This window comes from Chamaea fasciata, unplaced genomic scaffold, assembly GCF_029207755.1.
Source record: "Chamaea fasciata isolate MVZ Bird 193981 ecotype frontalis unplaced genomic scaffold, bChaFas1.0.hap1 SCAF_5, whole genome shotgun sequence".
Lineage (NCBI taxonomy): Eukaryota > Metazoa > Chordata > Aves > Passeriformes > Sylviidae > Chamaea > Chamaea fasciata.
The window spans coordinates 72,485,220-72,505,727 of record NW_027094090.1 but is presented as its reverse complement, the minus strand read 5'-3'; the positions used below and the strand labels follow the sequence as shown (position 1 = coordinate 72,505,727).

The following is a 20,508-nucleotide window of genomic DNA, read 5'->3' as shown; positions in this document are numbered from 1 at the left end:
GCAGACCTAACTAACAACTGACTTGAAACAAGTGGAGGGGAAAAAAAAAAAAAAAAAAAAAAAAAAAAAAAAAAAAAAAAAAAAAAAAAAAAAAAAAAAAAGGCCAACTATTCCTGCACCAGCAAATGCGCTTGCTGGTGCTGGCATTTTTTTACTCCTTTGGAAAATAGCACTAGGACAGTCGATAGACCTCAGCAATCTAGAAAAGGTTTGGTTTTGATTCCATGAAGAGCTTCATCTTTCTCTGCAGCTGAACTATAAATGTCATAAAAGCAGTAAAATATATTCCTGCATGTTTAGTAACTTGAACACTGTCCCATTTTTTGAAAAATAGTCATTAGACATTATATACACGACCTCACTTGTAGAATAGTATATAAATGTAACAAATCAGATTGCATCTCTATTTGTCAATATTTTTACGAAGACAATTGACCAGTTTTCCTGTCTGTAGCAACATATGTAGTCAAAATTAGTACTCAGCAGCCAGTCATTCGATGGAATACCAACTCCCTCGAACCTCTTTTTGATTTTAACTCATATTGAATGGTAGGGTCATTTTTTATGTGAACTTTGGGTACTGAAAAAGTTATTAAATTCTGCAACATTACTGTATTTTGCCACATTGCTTGAATTGTTTCTGTTATCTTCATCAGTTTAGCACCAAAATATTTGCTAGGAGAAAGAGAGGCTTTTTTCAGATGAGCAGGTAAGCTGCCCTACAAATTAGGTGACATTTTGAGGCTACCTGTTACATCTCAAGCGCTGCAGCATTACACATCAGCTAAGGAAGGAGTGCCAGAAAAACATTCTAACTGCTTTTTTCACATAGTTTCCTGATGCTTTAGTGTAATAAACTGTGTGGTTTTGTGTGGAATATTTTTTAACATGTCTGTTTGGCACAAGTGCACATAAAGCCTCAGGGAAACCACTGCTTATTTCTTCCAATGCAAATTACATAGTTGGCAGTATGTGATTGTTTATACCTATCTGTACATGTGTGCTCGCCTGCTTGGGAGAAAAAAAAAAAAGTTGAATGTGCTTCTATTTAATTCTAGTTTTTTTTAAAAAGCAAAAGAAAAGAAACTTACTTTCAGTCTTCCGTCTTTAATTAAATTGTACTTATTACCTCCTTACTGCCTCCTCACTGCCAGTGCTGTACATTCCTCTACCGTGGTTAAGAGATTATGAAAGCAACTGGCACCAGTGCTGGTTTTTTCTTACCTGATTGCATCTCTTTGTAAATGTGATTGTTTCAGTCTAACCAACCTAACCCAGGGATTTTAAAATCCATTCAGGGGAGGCTCTGGGCCTGATGCACAATTAATGTTTTTCATCTCTCCCTTTTCCTTTTTTTCTTTTTTCATTCCTTTCTTACAGCAGCTCACAAAAAGTCCTAGGAGACCAAAGCCTGCCAGAACAGGCACTAATCCCCTATATATTAAGCATGCTATACTATGTTGAAATTATAAGTACTGTGCCGAAAGGTTGTTTACTTTCCAAAATTTGAGGGAATTGAACAAAAGACTCTGTTCCCATTTGTCTCACTGCATTATGAAGATTGTGAAAACATAATTCTCAGCCTGGATGCTGCTTTTCTCCCCTCAAGTAAGCATTTGACTACTTCTGTTCATCTTCACCAGACAAATGCTGGCAGCTCCAAGCTGGGTGCCAGAGGGAGAATGTACATCCAGCATTCTATTTCTTCTGCCACCTCTGCATGCATTGTAATTTTTAAAAAGCATCATGCTGAATACATATGTACTAACATGAAGCATTCTCAGCCCTCTGCAAAGGGATTAATGACTTTTAAGGGCAGAAAACCTTACTGGGATGTGGATTTACACAGTGCAAGCCACAGGCAATACTGAAATGCAGAATTAACTTTCCAGTCTCTCTGGTCAAGATTTGCTACTTATTTCTGTGTTGTTTTGGTAGATGCAAGTCTGATCACTGACTCATATAATCATAGAGAATGCTGAGCTGAAAGGGATCCACAAGAATCATCAAAGTCTAACTCCAGTCACTGCACAGGACACCTTAAAAATCACACCACATGCCTTAAAGTGTAGTCCAAATGCTTCCAGAACTCTGCCAGGCTTGGGGCTGTGACCACTTCCCTGGAGAGCCTGTTGGGTGCCCAACCACCCTCTGGGTGAAAAAAACTTTTCCTGACACCCATTTAACCTCCCCTGACACAGCTCCACGTCATTCCCCTGGGTCCTGTCACTGATGACCAGAGAGAAGACACCAGTGCCTGTCACTTCCCCTCATGAGGAAGCTGGAGAGCACTTTGAGTTCTCCCCTCACTTAATATTTCCTTTTGGCCACCTCTGGTCAGCTGCCTGCTCAAAGGCCTTCGAGGAGCACAGCCAATGTCACTGATCTGGCACAGGAATAAGTGAAATGGAGGGCCCTTGAGTGGAGACTTGCTGCTCCTCACCTTTGAAATGATGTCAAGACTGCCCTCTCGGGCTTCACGTCTGATTGTGTAAGGCTTGCAAAGGGATGGAGAGAGAATTCTTATCTCTGTTGTACCACTGAAGAGGCTGAGAACGTGTGTGCACTTTTGGTAAGTGCTTCTTTGTACCTTGACATGCCCAAACACTGTCAGAAATCAGGTCTTAAGGGGCTTGTCTGAGGTGGTAGAGGAAGCAGGTCCTGGTGCTGAATCCCAGTCGTGCCTTGTGTCATCATAACATTAAGATAAATCAAAATCCTTCCCCCTTTTCATGTATTTTCCAAGAATGCTATTCCTGCAACCGTTATAACTTCTACCCAGTCTTTTCTGAAGTGACTGACTCCTTTTTTCCTCTCTGGTTTTGTCTTTATAGAATTCTCTTCAAAGTGTGGAAACACCAGGCAAAGGTAGAGTGCTATTTTTAAAGTATGTTAATTCAAGATGTATCATCAAGAAAACACACGTTTTGCTGTTTGTTTGTTTTACTAGACTGTTCGAGTGGGCATATTGCAGATGTTTACATGTTAAGGTGCATTATAAGTTAATTATGCTAAGTTGAAATTGAAGTGATCTAAAAGTGTAAATAAAACAGCATTTCCACCAAATAATCTGAAGACTCAAACATGGAGAATGAATATCAGCATGAAAGAACTGAGTACAGGTGGTAATTTCATTTAATCACAACTTTCCATGTGGAGAAAAGGGAAAATAATGAACTTCATGGAAGCCTGAAAAATTATTTTTCTGTGTGACTTTTCCACCTGACTCCAATAACTTTAATTCCTCCCTCTGTAAGCTTTAGTTCTTTGTGATTTTTTGCTGTATAAATTGTGTCTCATCTAATCATAGACTGTCATACGAATAGTACTGTTAATTAACAGTAATGGACAAAATTATAGACCCTGCCTTTTAAAATTCTCACTGGCTCAGAGGTGCCCTATTGAATTTCTGGAAGAGGCAGGTGGAATTAGCTCTGTGAGGGTTCAATGCTTCTGAGGGTGTCCAGCACCTCACAGAAAATGGCTTAAATAACTAGCAAGATGGCTTGGTCAAGTATGTCTTGAAAAAGCAAAAAGGTTTTAATAAAAGAAGAAAACAATACAAAAAAAAAAAAAAAAAAAAAAAAAAAAAAAAAAAAAAAGCCAAACACAGTGTAGGGACAGGTCCCACACACTTGCTACAACAGCCTGAGAATGCACTGAGAAGCCTCGTGCTCTGCCTTAAGTATTGAACGATTTAGATGGGGTTTCGGCAAATAGCCCAATAGAGAATAGCTACGTTTTCGAGGAACATGTAAAGAGACTTATTAGTGCTTTTGTCTTGGCACCGAGCTAGTTATTGCTAGGAGAGCAAAGAAACTTCTAGTGTTCTTCCCTTAAAAGGTCTTGGGGTGAATCTTAAACCTTTCCCTATGAGGAAACACCTGCTCAGGTGTGGGGTGTTTTACTACAGTGTCCAGCGCTGTTAACACCTCTCAGACCAAGGGATGAGCAGGAGTCTGCTCTGTCATGGGTTGAATTCCAGGAGGGAACAGCCACACTGGGGCTTCTACCACATCAGGTGCTGCTCTACCCCTCTGTGGCTGCCAAATGCATCAAAAGGCCTTCCAGCTGAGCACTGGGGTGGGCTGTGGAAGGGCTGTGTCTCTCCCCATTTTGTTTGAGGAAAAAAATAGCCTCTGAGATGCTCTTTTCCTCTCTTTTCTCTGTTTGTTTTCCTCAAGTGCCGTGTGCTCAGAGAGCCAAAAAAAGGTGAATCAACTGCAGTGATTTCAGCAGTCTTTCAAACACACAGTTGGTTCAAATGCAGGTTTCCAAATGCCAGGCTTGTTTCAGCATTGTTCAACTTCATGATCAGCAGAGAAAGGAAACAGCAGCTCAGTTTGTAAGCTGCCAGGAAAAGCTAAGTAGCTGGAGGGCCAGGAGAGTGGGGAGAGAACATGCAGGTGCAGAAGGGAGAAGGTAAATCCAGCTTGTAGGACTCTTCTTTCTTAGATATATTCCTTTTTCCCATGTGCTTTTTAACACCCTGAAATGGCAGCTAATCGCTCAGGTTAAAAACAATCAATAGTTACTAATAAACATCTACCTTAGATACATCTTCCTCCACACACTGTTCAGAAAATGGAATTGGAATGGATTTAAAACACTCCTCGGATTACAGGTATTTCCAAATTCCATCATCGAATCAATAGCTCTCTCAAGGAAACTTTCATTTATTGAGTAACAGTGAAGGAATCACTGTTTACTCCTTTCTTCTCTGTACCTATTTATTTATGCCAGGAAATCTTCAACTGTGAAGATTCCTCAGTTTGTTTTTGGCACACCCTAATTTCATAACAATTGCAGAATCCTTTTAGCAGTGTATTATTAGAAACTGCAATTTACTGATCGCAAGTCAGAACTTGCCAGGCCATTAGTCATTCTGTGGAGAAGCCTGCATTCAAATTTGTCCAAGGTAACCAAATTTCCAATTGTCCTTTTGCATGAAGTGATGTACATTTAATGTATGTTTTAGCATGCTACGTGCCTTACATCTGCACCTAATAAATAAACTAAACAGACTAAAAGCCAGGAAAAGATTTAAAGTTAAGCTAATGAGTTAGCATGTCAAAGCTGGTGTTAAGAACCTGTCTGAGAAAAACCAAGTGTGAGTGCAATGACCAAAATTTATCTGCAGGAATCTAGGTCTGAACTCCCAGCAGTGGGGAAAGCCATACTACATCTTCTCTTTTGGGCATCACAAGTTTTCCTTAGTCCCTGTCTTCTCAGTGCTCACCTCCATGATAAAGTCATGGACCTCTCATCCTCTGAGCTAGGGACACTAACCTGGAGAGGAATCCAGATGATATTTTCACCTGCTGAAGCTCTAAGTAAAAGCCAAATAAGTGGTGAGTTGTAAGCTCCTGCCAAATTCAGCTTTATGTTTCCATTTCCACCTCATTTGCTTCCCACCCTTTTTTATACTTCATTGTGCTTAGCTGTCTAGGATTGCAGGCATGCAAAAATCTGCAAGCTTGTGACCCAAAATTAAAGGAAAATCATAGCCTTAGCTCAGTGCTGTTAAATCTTTCCAGATCTCTGGGAAGCTAAAATCCATGTGCTTTCCTTCTTCAAGCAGCACATTTGCAGATGAAGTCAAAATTGACAGCTGAGGAAGAGACAAACTGGATTTCCCATTTGTACTGTTCCTTTCGGTCTCTCATATGTATTCACGTTCATCTTCAAGAAAACAGGATCAAATTTTAACAGCGAGAGCAGCAATCATTTACTGCAACTAATAATTTCTGTTTCCTTTCCCCATTTTTTCCCCCAAGAGATGATTGTTACCCTGAATATCATAAAAGAGTTTTGTTTTTCTTCATTATAGCTTCTCTCTACCACAAAAGAGAAAAAGATAATGGATACTATTAAAATTAAAGCCTCACTTAAAGAATTGCTTAGAAACTGCTTTAACCTTGCTCTTTAACAACATATTTTCGGAGATTTATTATTAGTCATTCACCACGGACTAAGCAAGTCAAAGATTATATTCAAAATATCTAGCCTTGATTTAGTGTTCCAATAATTGCCTCTATTAACAGGGTTATCTCTGTAGAACAGTTTATACTGTGAGTAAAGAAATACTTATCCACATTATGCCTAAGTCTGGATCACTATGAAGTCCTTAGAAGATTGTATTCAAGTTTTAGTGCTCAAAATATTTTATTTCTTGTTAAATGTGAGGGACTGTGGGCATTTCTAGACATTAGTACCTTTCTGTAGCATCAAGTGTTCACAGAAAATAAAGATTACTCATGTTAATAGAGATTTAGGACTGGATTATTGCTGCAATGAGTATGAAAAGGCTGCGGGCTGGGACAGACCTGAGCCTGTGTGTGGTTCTCAAAAGCTGATGAATAAATGTTTATTCTTGCCTACAGCAGCGCTACTTCAGGCAGGGATTTCACCAGATCAGACATAATAAGCAGCTTTCAGAATTTGATCAGTAGTTCACTGGGACCCATCCAGAAGGTCTGGTATGCACCAAGGAACTGATGATATTGAATCAAGAGTCTTTTCCAACTGAATTGCAGGAGTCGTTATCTTTCAGAGCCAATGTAGAAATGTAATGCTTACAATACATGTAATGTAGTCATCATTATATTTAAGACTGTAAAGCTTCTCTAACTGTGCTTGGGATTTGACGCTTATTTCTAAACCTGATAATAAAAACATTCACAACAGAAAGGGTTTATTAAAAAAAAAAAAAAAAAAAAAAAAAAAGAGAGACAGAGGAAAGGGGAATTTTTTTTTGTTTGTTTTGGGGTTTTGGGCTTTTTGAGTTTTTTTTTTTTTTGTTAGGGTTTTCTCTGGAGCTGGAAAATCCTCTTTCTTCTTTTCTTGGCACAAACCCATTAAATTTTTTTGTTTTGGGAAAAAAATTTTGTTTCACAATATGGAAAAATCTTAAGGGATTTTTATTGATTTCTGTCGCCGGTAGGGACACGAAAGAACCACACTCAGGTTCAGGGGTGAGCAGAGAAAGAGAAAGTTTATTATCAATTGTGATTTAAATAAGATTTGGAGTTTGGTCAAGGACTGGTAGATGAGAGGAACACCTTTCTGACCCTAGTGGTCAGTTCACCAGTCCATCACAGACTGGTATGAAAACAATCTACTTGTTTATGTTACATTCTTGAGAGACTCCACTAGAAATACGTAAACAGTCATCAGAAGGCTAAAGAATCAGGGCGACAGATTTAGTTTCATTTTTCTATGTGTCTCCTGCATTGTTTCCAAACCACAGCACACAGCTCCCCACCTCTAAGCTGTTTCTGTGTTGCATCCTGATGTATTGCTCCTATAACCAGAGGCTTTTTAATCAAGAACAATTTTTAAATAACTACAACCCCCCGTTCTTCACTAAAAGTAGACAGAAGTTATGAAGGCATTATAAATCATATAGAAGCAGAGACATTTTTGGTACCAGGATAGCAGGAGATTTTTAAGTTGCTTTCAAGAGATAATCCACAGGATTCTTCAGCTAGTAGGATAAAACAATCTAGTAAATACTGGTGCTTGGAAACTGCATCTGAACAATATACGGACTACAGCCTTTTCATGTTTTTCTTCTTTCTTATTACAGTAGTGATCTAATTAATGCTGCTTAGCAGTTTACCTAGAGGTCAAGTGGGGTTTTTTCTGTAGTTTTAGGTTTGGCATTTCGTGTGTGTGTGTCCTAAACTGTATTCACTATCTTTCTCTTTCTTTTTGCTCTCTGAAAATAAGTTGGAAAGGAAAAAAATCAAGCTCCATTTCTCAAAATTATTTTTAATCTGTCAAAAGGGTCATAAGCCTTCATTCCAAATTCTGTTCAACCAGATTTTTGTCATGTTTTATCTGGAGAAAACCTGTGCAGGTCAGAGAGAGTGTTTAACATATATTGAACTGACATCATCTGCTGGTGCAGTAACAGCAAAGTCCCTGCTCTATTGGAAGATCTGGCAATAAAATAATATGTGAATTGTAATACTGGGCTGAGAAGAAAAAGTAAGTGGGTTTCTGTAAAGAATAAGCTACAATATTCCTTACTAAATCTTGAAGGCACCTACAGGTGTATTCATTAACACTTCTAGGATTGTGAGGATTGTTCTGCTTCTCACTAGAGGTAGAATTTATTCCTTCAGACTTCCTATGCAAGGAATTGTCAGAGAAAATCATGTCTGGCAGCTGTGGTTAAAGTTCACTTCCCTTGTTCTCATCTCATTTCTGCAAGTCAGATTTCTCCTCACCTTCAGTGAGAAGGTGATGGCAAATAATTCCACACCAGAAATAAATCATGAGGTTTGAGTTGTAAGATTATTAATCTTGGTCAGAGTTCACTTTGCAGTGTGGTCCATTCATTGTCTCTCACATCCTGGGTGTGCCTTGGACACCTTTCTAGAAAACAGGTTTTGGAGTAGCTGAAACTATGAATCTGCTGAAGGAAGTCCATGGCCTGTGCTTTGTAAATCAGTAAAACACCAGTCCTTTCTCAGCTGAAATTTATTAAAAGGCATGAAAAGCAGTAAAAGTTCTCTGGCTTCATAAATGGATGATATCAGTTCAGCCTGCAATATCCTATTTAGCAGCTCATTAAAATACAGTGAGAAAATGCTGAGCAAGTTTTGTGAGTAATGGGTGTTTACAGACTACCCAAGATGTTTCCCTCTAATTCAGTTAATTGCTACTGGTCCTAATGACTGAAGAATAGGGGTTGGAAAAGGGTCGATTCTGGCACAGAAACCATAGACTGTTATATGACTGAGAGCAAGCAAAAGTAAGAAAATTAATGTTGGAAAAAAAAATCCTGGATCTGCAGACCAGATCATAATTGGACATTTGCTTAAACCTGAGGAACTCCGTTCCTGAAAATATCTTCATTCTTTATGTCCTAATAAATAGATAAATAATGCTGAAGGTCATTTGTCTCCCTTGGCTGGCAGCTGAACTGAGCAGTTGTTCCACTGCTGCCTCCACCCCTCACATGCTGTTAAAGCAAGTTGAGGGGTTTTGTTTGGTTTTGTTTGCTTGTCTGATTTTTACATATCTGACATCAGTTTTGTGACTCAGGTAACCCATGAAAATCATTTTTGTGCAAACATGGTCAATGGACAGGGCAGCTTGGATGTAGTGATAGGCATCTTGCATTCTAATCAGTTCCTTGTCTGGCACAGGTAAATTTTCTGTTATAGAAAATACTCCATTTTATTTTCTCCTGACTTTATTCTTCGGGAATCTTTTGCTCATGGAGTATTCCCTTCTATCTGTGGCTTAGCTGAGATAGAATACATTTCTTCTTGTTCTGGAGACAAAATCTGAAATATTGCTTTACCATCTATAATATAGATTGCGTTAAAATGGTACATTTTCACAGATTCTGAACTACCTTTTACCCTCTTTAGGAGAAGATGCTGAGAAGGTTCTATTCAGAAATCACTGATTTTGATAGGCAAATTTTCATAAATAAGGTATTTTCTGTAACTCTACATTTGCCTGTCAACCACTTTGAAAAAAATTGGAAAAAAGGAATCTCCCAAGGAGTTGTTGGTCCTTAATGAAAACAGTGTGGTACTTTTCAGATAAATTTCTGGTTCAAACAATAGTCAGCCGATGTCCTCTTCTGGACCTCTTAGGAAGGTTCCATGTGTAACACTGTGGGTAAGTTCTTGGAACGTAAAAGAATTCAATGCAAATTAAACATTTAGTTTGCAGTTACTCTGATTACACATCCAAGAGGACAGCCTGCATTTCGTATCTGTTTGCATAGATATGTATTCCAGTATCCATTTTTGTGTAATATTATCAGCAACACACAACCACCTGAATACTGACTTTTTCTGATTGTGGCTTCTGTTTTATATTATTTATTAATTGTTTACCTACAGATGCAACAGCTTTATATTCATAAAATTTAACTAGTGCCTTTTCTCCCTTCTACTGCTGCCTTGCCAGTTCCCTTGAAGTAAGTAGCTCCTTAGCTGCTGAAATGACAAAATACCTACTTAATAAAAATCCTTCCAGCACAAAAAATTCAAATACTGAAATGGCATATCTGAGTTACACAGTAGCTTGCTGTAGTTGAAAATGCTTACTTTGAAAATGCCTTAATTTGAAAGCACTGTAATGAAAGTCTCTTAATGATACACCAGAAATGAGCTAAGGCTGGTTTCAGAAGCACAGATGGCTAATTGGCTTCAGTTGTAGCTTATGTCATTTTAATTAAATTTTATTAGGAAGCATTTCAAAGCCATAACTGATGGTTTAGGATAAATATAGTTCTTCACAAATGACCTATTGCTAACCTTTATTTATTCCTCTGTCTCCTTTCAGTGTTAATAGAGGCTGCTGTGACTGAGCTCTCCATGGCCATCTCCTGTCTCATCCACACCTACAGCAGCAGCTTTGATGCAAATTTCCAGCTTGCCAGCATACCTAAGAGCCCTTTATGTGCAAACATCAGCCTAAATTCCCAGCTGAGCTTCACTGTTTGTGCTGCCCATAACATCCCAGAAGCCTGGGTGACCAGGTAGGAGGAGATCCAGCAAGGGTTCCTAAGAAGATGTGTTGTCTCTTTGTAAACAGTCATTTTTCACATACACTGGATCCTCTCTGCTGCTTTGGTGGTGGCCCTAAACTGATGTTAGAGGCTGTGTGATGCACACCAAGGGTGTTTGGACTGGGACTTAGTGTGGTCTCTGCAGGACAGGTAACTGGAAGGGCTAGAGGTCAGCTTGCCAAGTTAAACAGAGGGGTGCTTTTGCCTGAACCCAATCTCAGTGCGGCTTCCTCAGCAATTTTTGCTCTTGGTGTGTTCAAGCTGTGTCATGTGGCTAAGCACCTGGACTGGTGATACCCTTCACAGATGTGATTAAAGCTTAGAGATCCAAGCATACCTTCTATCAGCATAACACAGGAAAACAAAAAGGAAACAGCTTTAACAGAAAAAAGAGACAACTTAATAAAAAGCTAATAGAAATACTCTCTTCTGTATTGTTAAATTTGGTAAAACTAGCTGTCAAATAGCTGCTTTTCCTAGTCGGAGAAAAACTGGTGTTCTTCTCTTACCACTCCAGTGTGATGAAAGGGGGACAGGTGAACACTGTCTGGTAGCATTATTTTTATGAGTAAAAAAGTTATTCTCAAAATTTTTGTTAATTTTCCCATTGCTCCCTCTTTACCTTCAGTCCCAAATGACTGTGGGATCATTTGCATTAGACTGTGAGCAAGAGACGGTACTATACGGCATTGCCTGTAATTAGCCTTTTAACAAAAACCTGAGAGATTTTGCATTAGTTAAGGTAATAAAAACAGAACTATAATCCCTATCCTGATTTCAGATGGTTATATCATTCCCACTGCATTTTATGTTTTACCAGAAAAATGTGATATTACACACAGCCTGAAGGCCACTGATGACTTCAATGCTATGTTCAAGCACATAAAAATGAGAATCTTTCTTCCTCCTAATCTCCCTTTCCAGTCTTTCCAATACTCATAACTAGCATGGATTTCTTAACATGAACTGCTGCTCTGACACTTGATTTCCTCATGTTCTTTTTTTGACATTGTTCACATGCATGTTCCCCATCCTTATTTTATTATTCACTCTATTAATTCATGCTGGCAGTGTCATGGATCTCGTGTTCCCTTTCCAAAGGTCACATTATGATCTTGCAGCTGTTTTAGCATGTATTTGAGCAGGTCTATATTCCTGCTTATGTATAATGTATAAAATGAATTCTATAAGAAAGTATACACATTATAATATATATTATATTATGTATCAATAGTTTTGTTTAAATAGCAGAACTTAATCATTTGATTGTATTAGAGCCTTTTATTTCCTGAACTATCCTCCAACTCTTTGTAAAGTTTAGACTCTAGGAGAAGAATTTCCTAGTCCTTCAAGGTAATTTTTCCTTCTCTGAACTGACATCTCCTAGGTACTATAGACTACAGATAATTTTCTTTAAATAAAAAAAATAAAATAATAAAATAAATAAATTTTTTAAATTAGTAAAAACCAACTCTGGTATAATAATTATAAAATATATTATTCTGGAAAAGATAAGCAATCATTCTTATAAATATGGCAAAGTCAGGTACCTTCAATCTATGACTGCCTCAGATTTCCTGTTCACATTTGACTGTTTCCCATGTTCATCATTCTTGTCCAGAATGAGCTCTAAAGCTGAGCCTGGCAGGAAGATCTGGAAGTTACAAGACTAATTAGGAACATTAGTTATTTATAATCTATTTTCACTAATATTTTAAAAGATTTCAGTAAAAGGAATGTGAAACAAGAGATATTCCCAGACCTAAATTTCACTCTGGAGCTACTCAGGTCACTTTCTGTAGGCCAACACAGAGGGCTTTAATGCTTCTGCTGTAAAAAATGTATATATTCCCTTAAATACTAATCTGCTTTTTTACAGATTGGGAAAAGAAGGTATAAATAGAATCATAGAACACTCTGGGTTGAAAAGAATCTTAAAGATTATCCCGTTCCACCCTCTGCCATGGGCAGGGACACCTCTCACTATCCCAGGTCGCTCCAAGCCCCATCCAACCTGGCCTTGGACACTTGCAGGGATGGGACAGCCACAGCTTCTCTGGGCAACCTGTGCCAGCACCTCACCACCCTCACAGTAAAGAATTTCTTCCTAATATCCAATCTCAATCTAACTTACTTCAGTTTAAAGCCTTCCCTTGCCCTATCACTACATTCCTTTGTAAGTTATCCCTTCTCAGCCCCCTTTAGCTGCTGGAAGGTGCTCAAATGTCTCCCTGGAGCCTTTTCTTCTCCAGGCTGAAGAGCCCCTATTCTCTCAGTTTTCACAGGAGAGATACCCCAGCCCTCTGAGCATCTTTGTGTCCCCCTCTGGACCTGCTCTGACAGTTCCATGGCCTTCATGCATTGGGGGCCCCAGAGCTGGCTGCAGTTCCCCAGGTGGGAGATTTCTTGTTGACTCTGTGATGAGCAAGTACCAGCACTTCACTCATGTCCAAATTTTAATTCACTGAAATGTTGAAAAAAAAATATTTATGTCAAAAACATGGAACAGAACCCAGGTGTCTTTAAAACTTCTCTTTAATTCTGAACTTTAAAGAGAAGAAAAAAAAAACAAAAAACCCTTCCATGAACACATTAATATAATATGAATTATTATAATTCCTTTTCTCATGTAAGGATGGATTTTCATAAGTTCCTGAGTGATTAACTCCAAACATACTGTGCTAGACATAGTAGTTTACAATTTGTTGTTGTTGTTGTTTTGGTTTTTTTTGTTCTCCTTTGTAGCTACAAGGTTTTCTCTTTTTCCTGTTTACTAACTTATGCTGGGAAGACAATGTGTCAAGTGAAGATTTGCAAAAATACTCCAGTTAAAAGATCCTTCTTTTTCCTGGCTGACTGGAATGAGAAGTAAGTTTTGGTCTGTGTTTAATATGTGTTTGTCTGGCAGATATTACACATCCAATAATCATTAAAAAAAACCCAAAACAAACACACATCTTTTTTTTAATGGATGTTCTTCTGAGCCAATTAAACTGCGCAGAATTCACAAAACCTTAGAGAGATTGGAATAAGAAAGAAATGGGACAGCCAGAGGAAGGAAAATAGGACTAAGGTAAGTCTGGTCTAGAAATAGGCTAAACTAAGCTGGTCTGTGAATAGCTTTTATTCACTGGAGGCATCCAGGAGTACTGGAACTGAAAGCAGATGCCATCAATGGCTGTATTTCTGGTTTTTTGAGGAATTCCACCTTTTGGATGTACCTTTAGTACATCTGCAATCCACCTTGAGAATCTACTGTAACATTTCTTCAAGGTTCCTTTTTCACCAAACAAGGCTGTTGGGGTCATTAGATTGGAGTTTTATTTGTTTGTTTAATTTGGGGGAGGGCTCTTTTATTTGTTTGTTTGTTGTTTTGTATTTTTTTTAGAAGTAGGATCTGCAGTTTTACAGTGAGGACTTTATTTTGGGACTGGAATTCTGGATCAAAGGCTGCCTGTTATCTGTCTATGTCACACACAAAACATTCATTTAAGGCAATGTCATGAAAAAAAAGCCTATTTGCAATAGATGAGAGAGAAATACGCTTTTTTATGATTTGGTGGTGATTCTTTCAGCTCCTTCAGAATGACATATTTATATTTTCCATCTTTGAAATTTTAGGTATTTTGCATCACTGTTTACTGTAATCTAAATCTGAAAGCAGCTTGATTACATTAGAATCGAACAAAGGCCACAGGTCGGAAAAGGTTTGGTTTTGGGTTAATTTTTTAAATTGCAGTGGAACACAGTGTCATTCATAATTTCTGTTTGCCTTTTTCTGAGACACACAACAGTTTCAAACTGGTCAAATGGAAGAAGAACTTTTCATGTCAAACATATTTATCTTAGTGGAGGGATATAGGAATATTACTACATCTGCCCTATGATCAAGAAACAAAATGGGTGCACTTCTGCTAAGTATCCAAAGAACTTATTTTAGGGATCAACATCTGCTTTAGTGCCTCAATTGTGTCCACAGTATTTAAGTACATAACCTTCAGTCTTTCGTATGATTGGAAAGTAGCTTCTGTCCTTGTGTTTTAAAAATCATATCATTCCCTTTTCCTTTGTAGGAATTTTCACCTTGTCCAAGTTTCAGTCAAGTAGTTTCTCATGGTATATATAAGGAGATAACATTGAAGTATATGAGGAGGTTTATATTTCTTAAGAGCAGTTTTGGCTTCTAAAAGGTGGCTAATGCTTTTCTGGACTGCATGTTACAAAGCATTTGCTAAAACAAAAGGTAAAATAGAAATAAATTTTTAGTGTAACTGAAGCAGAAATTCTACTCTTCTCCCATTTAATGAAAATGTAAAGCAATCAGACTGAAGCTCCAGGTTTTTCATTGAAACTTCTTCCTTGCAAAATCATTATTAAATGTGCACAATTCCATCCAAAAGCTTATTGGAAAAAGAAGAAATTAAATATGCAGACCAAACCCTTTCCTAGGTCATAGATTCATGTGAGAGGCTCTTAATGTCTGATCTAGAAGCGTGTGAAACATAGTAGCATTAGTTTGTAAGAGCACCTTTTTACTTTTTATTGTTGCTTCATTTTCAAAAATATTTTTCAAAATCCATTTCAAATAGACTCCACAATAAAAACCTGAAAATTTATATCTATCTGGCAGGATTTTGGATATTTCCCTCAAACATTAAAGGTATTCATGTATTTTCTGCCTCCAACTGATTGACCTAGATTTGTTTAAGTCTCAATACATGAAGGGAGGTTTCTTGAACCCCTTGTCCTGAGGTCCAGGCTGAGAATCTAGGGAACCAGGTATGCCATTATTTTTATATGTTTAGCATGTATCCAGAACTGGGTTTTGTGAAAGAATGCTCTTTTTGAGTCAAAACAGAGATGCCAGGTGAGCATTTTTGATCAGCTAGCAGCCTTAAATGGAGAGTAGGTTTAGGTTAGATGTTAGTCAGAAATTCTTTACTCTGAGGGTGGTGAGGCATGGCATATGTTGTCCAGAAAAGCTGATCACAGCTGTTAAAAATGCATTTGGGAAAAGGTCACCAGGAAGAGCATCTATTACATTAGGAAGTCAGATATTCTCTATATAGCTGTGGATTACTCAGGCCATAAAATAAACCTGGCTAATTCAAAATGAGTCCTGATCTTACATTAGGATTGATTTGAAAATGAAACAAAATGGTGAGTAGTTTTGGTGATTTGGAATCTAGGTAGAGAGCTTCTTCTAAAGACAAGGCTTGCTTTATTTGCTGATTTTCATTAATTTAGTTTCTATTTTCAAGTGCTTTAACCAGTTAGTGTCTGAACTTTAACTTGATGAGTTTTATGTATAAATATGAACCTCTTTTAAAGTTTGATGTCATATTTAACCTTTCTGAGAATGTTCTCAGAAACAATGGAAATAATTTGAAATCTAAGGAAGTTGCCTTATGTAGCGTTTCTTCTGTTTGTTCTTTTTTGAGATTATAGTTTTGCTTTAGAACTTGTATATCACTTTTGGAAAGTGTGATTATCTTCTTGGTGCAGGGTCCAAACAGGCTGGTACCATTCAGCTGTGTGAAGTCCAAGTTTGTTCCCCCTTATTTTCTCATCAGTTTCACTTTTCAGTTGCTGAGATCTCTTAGTTATTTTCTTTGGTCTTAGCTGGTTGCTCTTAATGTATTTATTTCACCATCTCCTCTTTTTCCATCCTCCATAATTTATGTTAAACCTACAGACACAAACTCTAGAATTAACATTAAGCCTGCCATTCATCACCTCAGATACTTTCTTGGCCCTGGGTTTCCCTTTTCTCTATATTTTGTTTGGCCTCTCTGTTTTGTTTCCATTCCCTCAGGGCACAGCCTGGGTTTCCCCAGAGCTCTCCTGTGTTGAGTGCTTTCAGGAAAAAAGCTGCAGAATTTTATCTGATATCTGTGAATGGTACCTTCTCAGTGAGCTGCTTCTTTGCCTTGCCTTATTTCTGGCCAGAGTTACATCTCCTTCTTCTTAGTCACCCATTTGGCTCAGGCTCCTGTAGTCACAAAGGGTGAGACCAGCTGGGTGAATTCAGATAGGCATTAATTCAAGTTCTTAAAAGCAGTACAGATATTCCTCTTCTTGGAGTATCACATGTCTCCAAGGAAGGAAATTTTGGTCCTCTTTGGTCCATACTTTAACTCTTGGGATGTGTAACTTGTCAGAGTTTGCAGACTCTTTTCCTGCTGGAAGCAGTGGTATATATGTCCTAGAGAAGCTCTGACAAGCATTTGCCTTCTGCAGTGATGATACTGCGAGTTCTTCTTCACCGCTCGAGGTTCAGACGGAGTGTTAACAATTGTCTATATCACAAAATGCATGTCTTGATTTTTGTTGTCTCTTCAAAGCATTAATGGTCCTTTAAAGTTAACTCTGTCAAACAGTATTATGTAACAAGTGTTGTTGGCCTCTCAGTGGTAAAGACAGAGCAAGTTATTTTTAGCAGGTAAACCAGTTCTGTTTCCCAATAGCTATTTCTAACTAATTATGAGTAAGGATGAGTGCATGAGACAGGGAAAGCAAACTTGAAAGCTATAAATAGGGACAAGTGGGAAGATGGTTGAGAATTGCTTCTCAATTCTGTTCATGGTAATCAGGAAGAGTGGGAAATGGCTGTCTTGCTTTGTTATTCAAAGAGGGAGGTGTACAAATTTGCATAATTTCCAAATGTTGGAAGACTGATGATCTGAAATTTTGACATTAATGCTAATTTGAAGTACTTCAGATTTTCAGCTGAAACCCATCTGCTTTCTTTCAGTAGCTCCTCAGCACATTCAAGGAAACTTTCTTAAATTCAATAGAAATTTATTAGATTTGGAACTGGGAACAAAATCTTATGCTGATTTTTCCTTTTACATATCTTTCTTCTAGCACCCATAATTCTTATGTTTTACAGGGTAATATACTGCAGTTTCTACTTTTGCTTGCTGTATAAGTGTCACCATATCTTTTTTAAAATGCTGAGTTGCATTCTTCTGTCACTCTACTACTCAGATTTCTCTTTTAGTTTGTTCTCTTCATTTCCAGTTTATGCAGCTCTTTTGTTTTCCTAATGATTATATTATCAATGTGGAATAATCCTTGTAGCTCCTAGGTCCTTATATTGATTTTGTTTATACAGCAAAAATGTAATTAATTTTACTCTCCACTTGAGAAATTTGAGCTTTCACTGAATAGACATGGAAAAGGCTAGAAAGTGACCTCTCCAGAAAAAAGAAAACATGGACTTGCACACATGTGGGTAATTACATGTGTGAACTTTCCATACAGCATGAAACTATCTGGCTTATTAGAATAACTCTAACTTATGATTTTAGTTCAACATTTCTAAATTGTATAAATGAACTGAATGACCAAGCAAGCTAATGGTCAATGCAAAGTCGAGATAAATGTTGATGAAAACTGAATTTTCTCACTAAAAAATGCAAACCTGTCATTGCTGTTAAGACAACATCTTCCTTTCAGTTGTGGTTAAGAAATACCGCACCACCAAAACACACCTGAACAAGAGAATGATTATCATAGTCAGGAGCAACTCTTGGTTTTTTAAGTGGTATTATCCTCTGAAGACACAAGACAGCCAATAACTGCTGCTGTACAATTCATCCTTAATGGGTTGTTTATTCCGAAATAACCTTTCATTGATAAGGTAATTCCAAAACAAAATTTAATTAAGGTTTTCCTGCCTTCGCCAGCTCTAGTAGTTACCACTGAAGTGAATGAGTTTGTATCTGCCTCTTCTTAAATGCTATGACTCAGGTTAATGGTTGCCAATACTCATCAATGTATTGAAAGGATCTGTCAGTCACATTTTCCTTCAGAGTGCCGCTTCTGTAATTTATAGGTCAATACATGTGTTAGAGCATCTAGAAAAGTGTAGAAAGAACCCACTTGTTGTAACAATACTCAATTTTTTTTAACTTTTAGTTTTCTCTTTTCTGATTTTCTTTTAGGGTCAACTTCCCTCTACGAATAAAGGCTCTTCCAAGGGAAACTATGCTGACAATAAAACTGCTAGGAATAAGCAGCACCTCTAAAAATGCAGAAGTGCTTGCTTGGACATGTTCCCCATTGTATGCAAAAGAGTAAGTTTGGTTTTGTATGACCTGAAGAAAAGACCATTCTTGAGTAGTGTTGCACTCAACCTGGGAGAAATATAAAAAGACAAAATCACTCATTTCAGGACCTCCTGTAATAAGACTGAGAGGGTCTCTTACAGAAAACTGCTTTCGATGTGTCAGTAAGGGCCACAAGGACAGTTCACTCTCTCTCTCTCTCTCTCTCTCTCTCTTCCTTCCTTCCTTCCTTCCTTCCTTCCTTCCTTCCTTCCTTCCTTCCTTCCTTCCTTCCTTCCTTCCTTCCTTCCTTCCTTCCTCCCTTCCTTCCTTCCTCCCTCCCTTCCTTCCTTCCTTCCTTCCTTCCTTCCTTCCTTCCTTCCTTCCTTCCTTCCTTCCTTCCTTCCTTCCTTCCTTCCTTCCTTCCTTCCTTCCTTCCTTCCTTCCTTCCTTCCTTCCTTCCTTCCTTCCTTCCTTCCTTCCTTCCTTCCTTCCTTCCTTCCTTCCTTCCTTCCTTCCTTCCTTCCTTCCTCCCTCCCTCCCTCCCTCCCTCCCTCCCTCCCTCCCTCCCTCCCTCCCTCCCTCCCTCCCTACCTCTTTTCTTGCTTTAGGTGACTGTTTAACACCTAGGATAAAGTTCTCTGGGCCTATTGGAAGGCTCTTCCCTGCAGTTTAGCCAAATCTTTCTCTTTCTTCTTCATAATGGTTGGTTTTGGGGGGTTGGTTGGTTGGTTTGTTTTTTCTGTTCTCACACACATTCATTCTGCTTAAATTGAGACAGTTAGTGGAGACCACAATGAGCACTTTTCACTCTCCAGACCACTTTAGAATCTTTCTTCTCTTCTCTAACCACTGCTTTCTATACAGTACACAATGCAAAAGTGGTTTAAAGGTGCTTGTTGTTTGGATGTCTTTGCAGTGATGTATAAACAAAGGTAAAAGGTAAATTTTCTGCAGTGCTCTAACTACCTTTCAGCAGCACTGGGACCTCTCAATCTAGATTGAGTCTTAGCAGTGATACTTTTATTATCATTAATTTATTTATTTATTTACTTATATTATTTATTTATTTATTTATTTGTTTGTTTGTTTGTTTTTACTCATAGTCCTGTAATACACTTTGTGCAATAAAAGGATACATTCAAGACCCCCAAGTTTCTGCGTTAGCATCCACCCTTAAGCTGTAGCTCTTTCCTTATCTTGAAACATCTTTGATCTACTTCGCTATTAAGTGGTAATTGCTATTTAAAACCAAATAAATCAAATAATCTGATTGCGTGTATTAATTTGCTGTGTTTGAAAGACCTTGTCTTTCCTTGAACTTTTAACTTGAGAGATGTAGGAAATAATTTGGACTGGGCTAGATGCTTTTTCCATTTTTTTCAGAGAAAACTCAAGGTTACTCTGCTCTTTTGTGACTTAGTGTTGAGAGCATTTAGCTTGAAGAAAGCAAAAAAGCATCTGTGCTGCAAGGATTGCTGGGGCAATTTATTCAATGACTTTTCTTTCATTGTTAGTCTTAAGGGCACTTCACTCTTCTGTTGTGTCAGTATTTTTAAAGAATGCATGAAATGTGTTTGAGGCATGATAACTTAATGAGGGAACACTTATGCTATTTACCTCCAAAGGTGCCTATATGAGAATCCTGGTCTTCAGAACCTGTGTTGTTCTGGAGGTTTTCATATTTTCCAGCATTCAAGTTGAAAAGGAATGGCTTTGGGGAGGCCTGAAAGTCCTCAGCTCCCTGTGAGGCATATTTTTTCATGTATGCCATCAGAGCAAGCACACTGGTTTTCCACGAGGCAGATCCCCACGCCACCCTGACAGTTTCAAAAATTTGACTGAAAAATGGCACTGTTCTCTCTTGGAACACACAATCAGGAGAGTGAAAGGGGAGAGAGGACTACTTTCCTTGCA

The 20,508-nt window shown here is 38.1% G+C and overlaps 1 protein-coding gene across 1 annotated transcript in view; it reads left to right on the top strand.

Annotated features, from left to right (window-relative positions):
• Positions 1 to 20,508, top strand: part of PIK3C2G (phosphatidylinositol-4-phosphate 3-kinase catalytic subunit type 2 gamma) — a 192,514-nt gene that overhangs the window by 41,551 nt on the left and 130,455 nt on the right. Inside the window, exons 10-13 of the mRNA XM_066184438.1 lie at positions 2,835 to 2,868; positions 10,315 to 10,510; positions 13,286 to 13,408; positions 18,490 to 18,621. Of these exons, the coding sequence (XP_066040535.1) occupies positions 2,835 to 2,868; positions 10,315 to 10,510; positions 13,286 to 13,408; positions 18,490 to 18,621 (485 nt within the window). The remainder of the gene's footprint in view (positions 1 to 2,834; positions 2,869 to 10,314; positions 10,511 to 13,285; positions 13,409 to 18,489; positions 18,622 to 20,508) is intronic.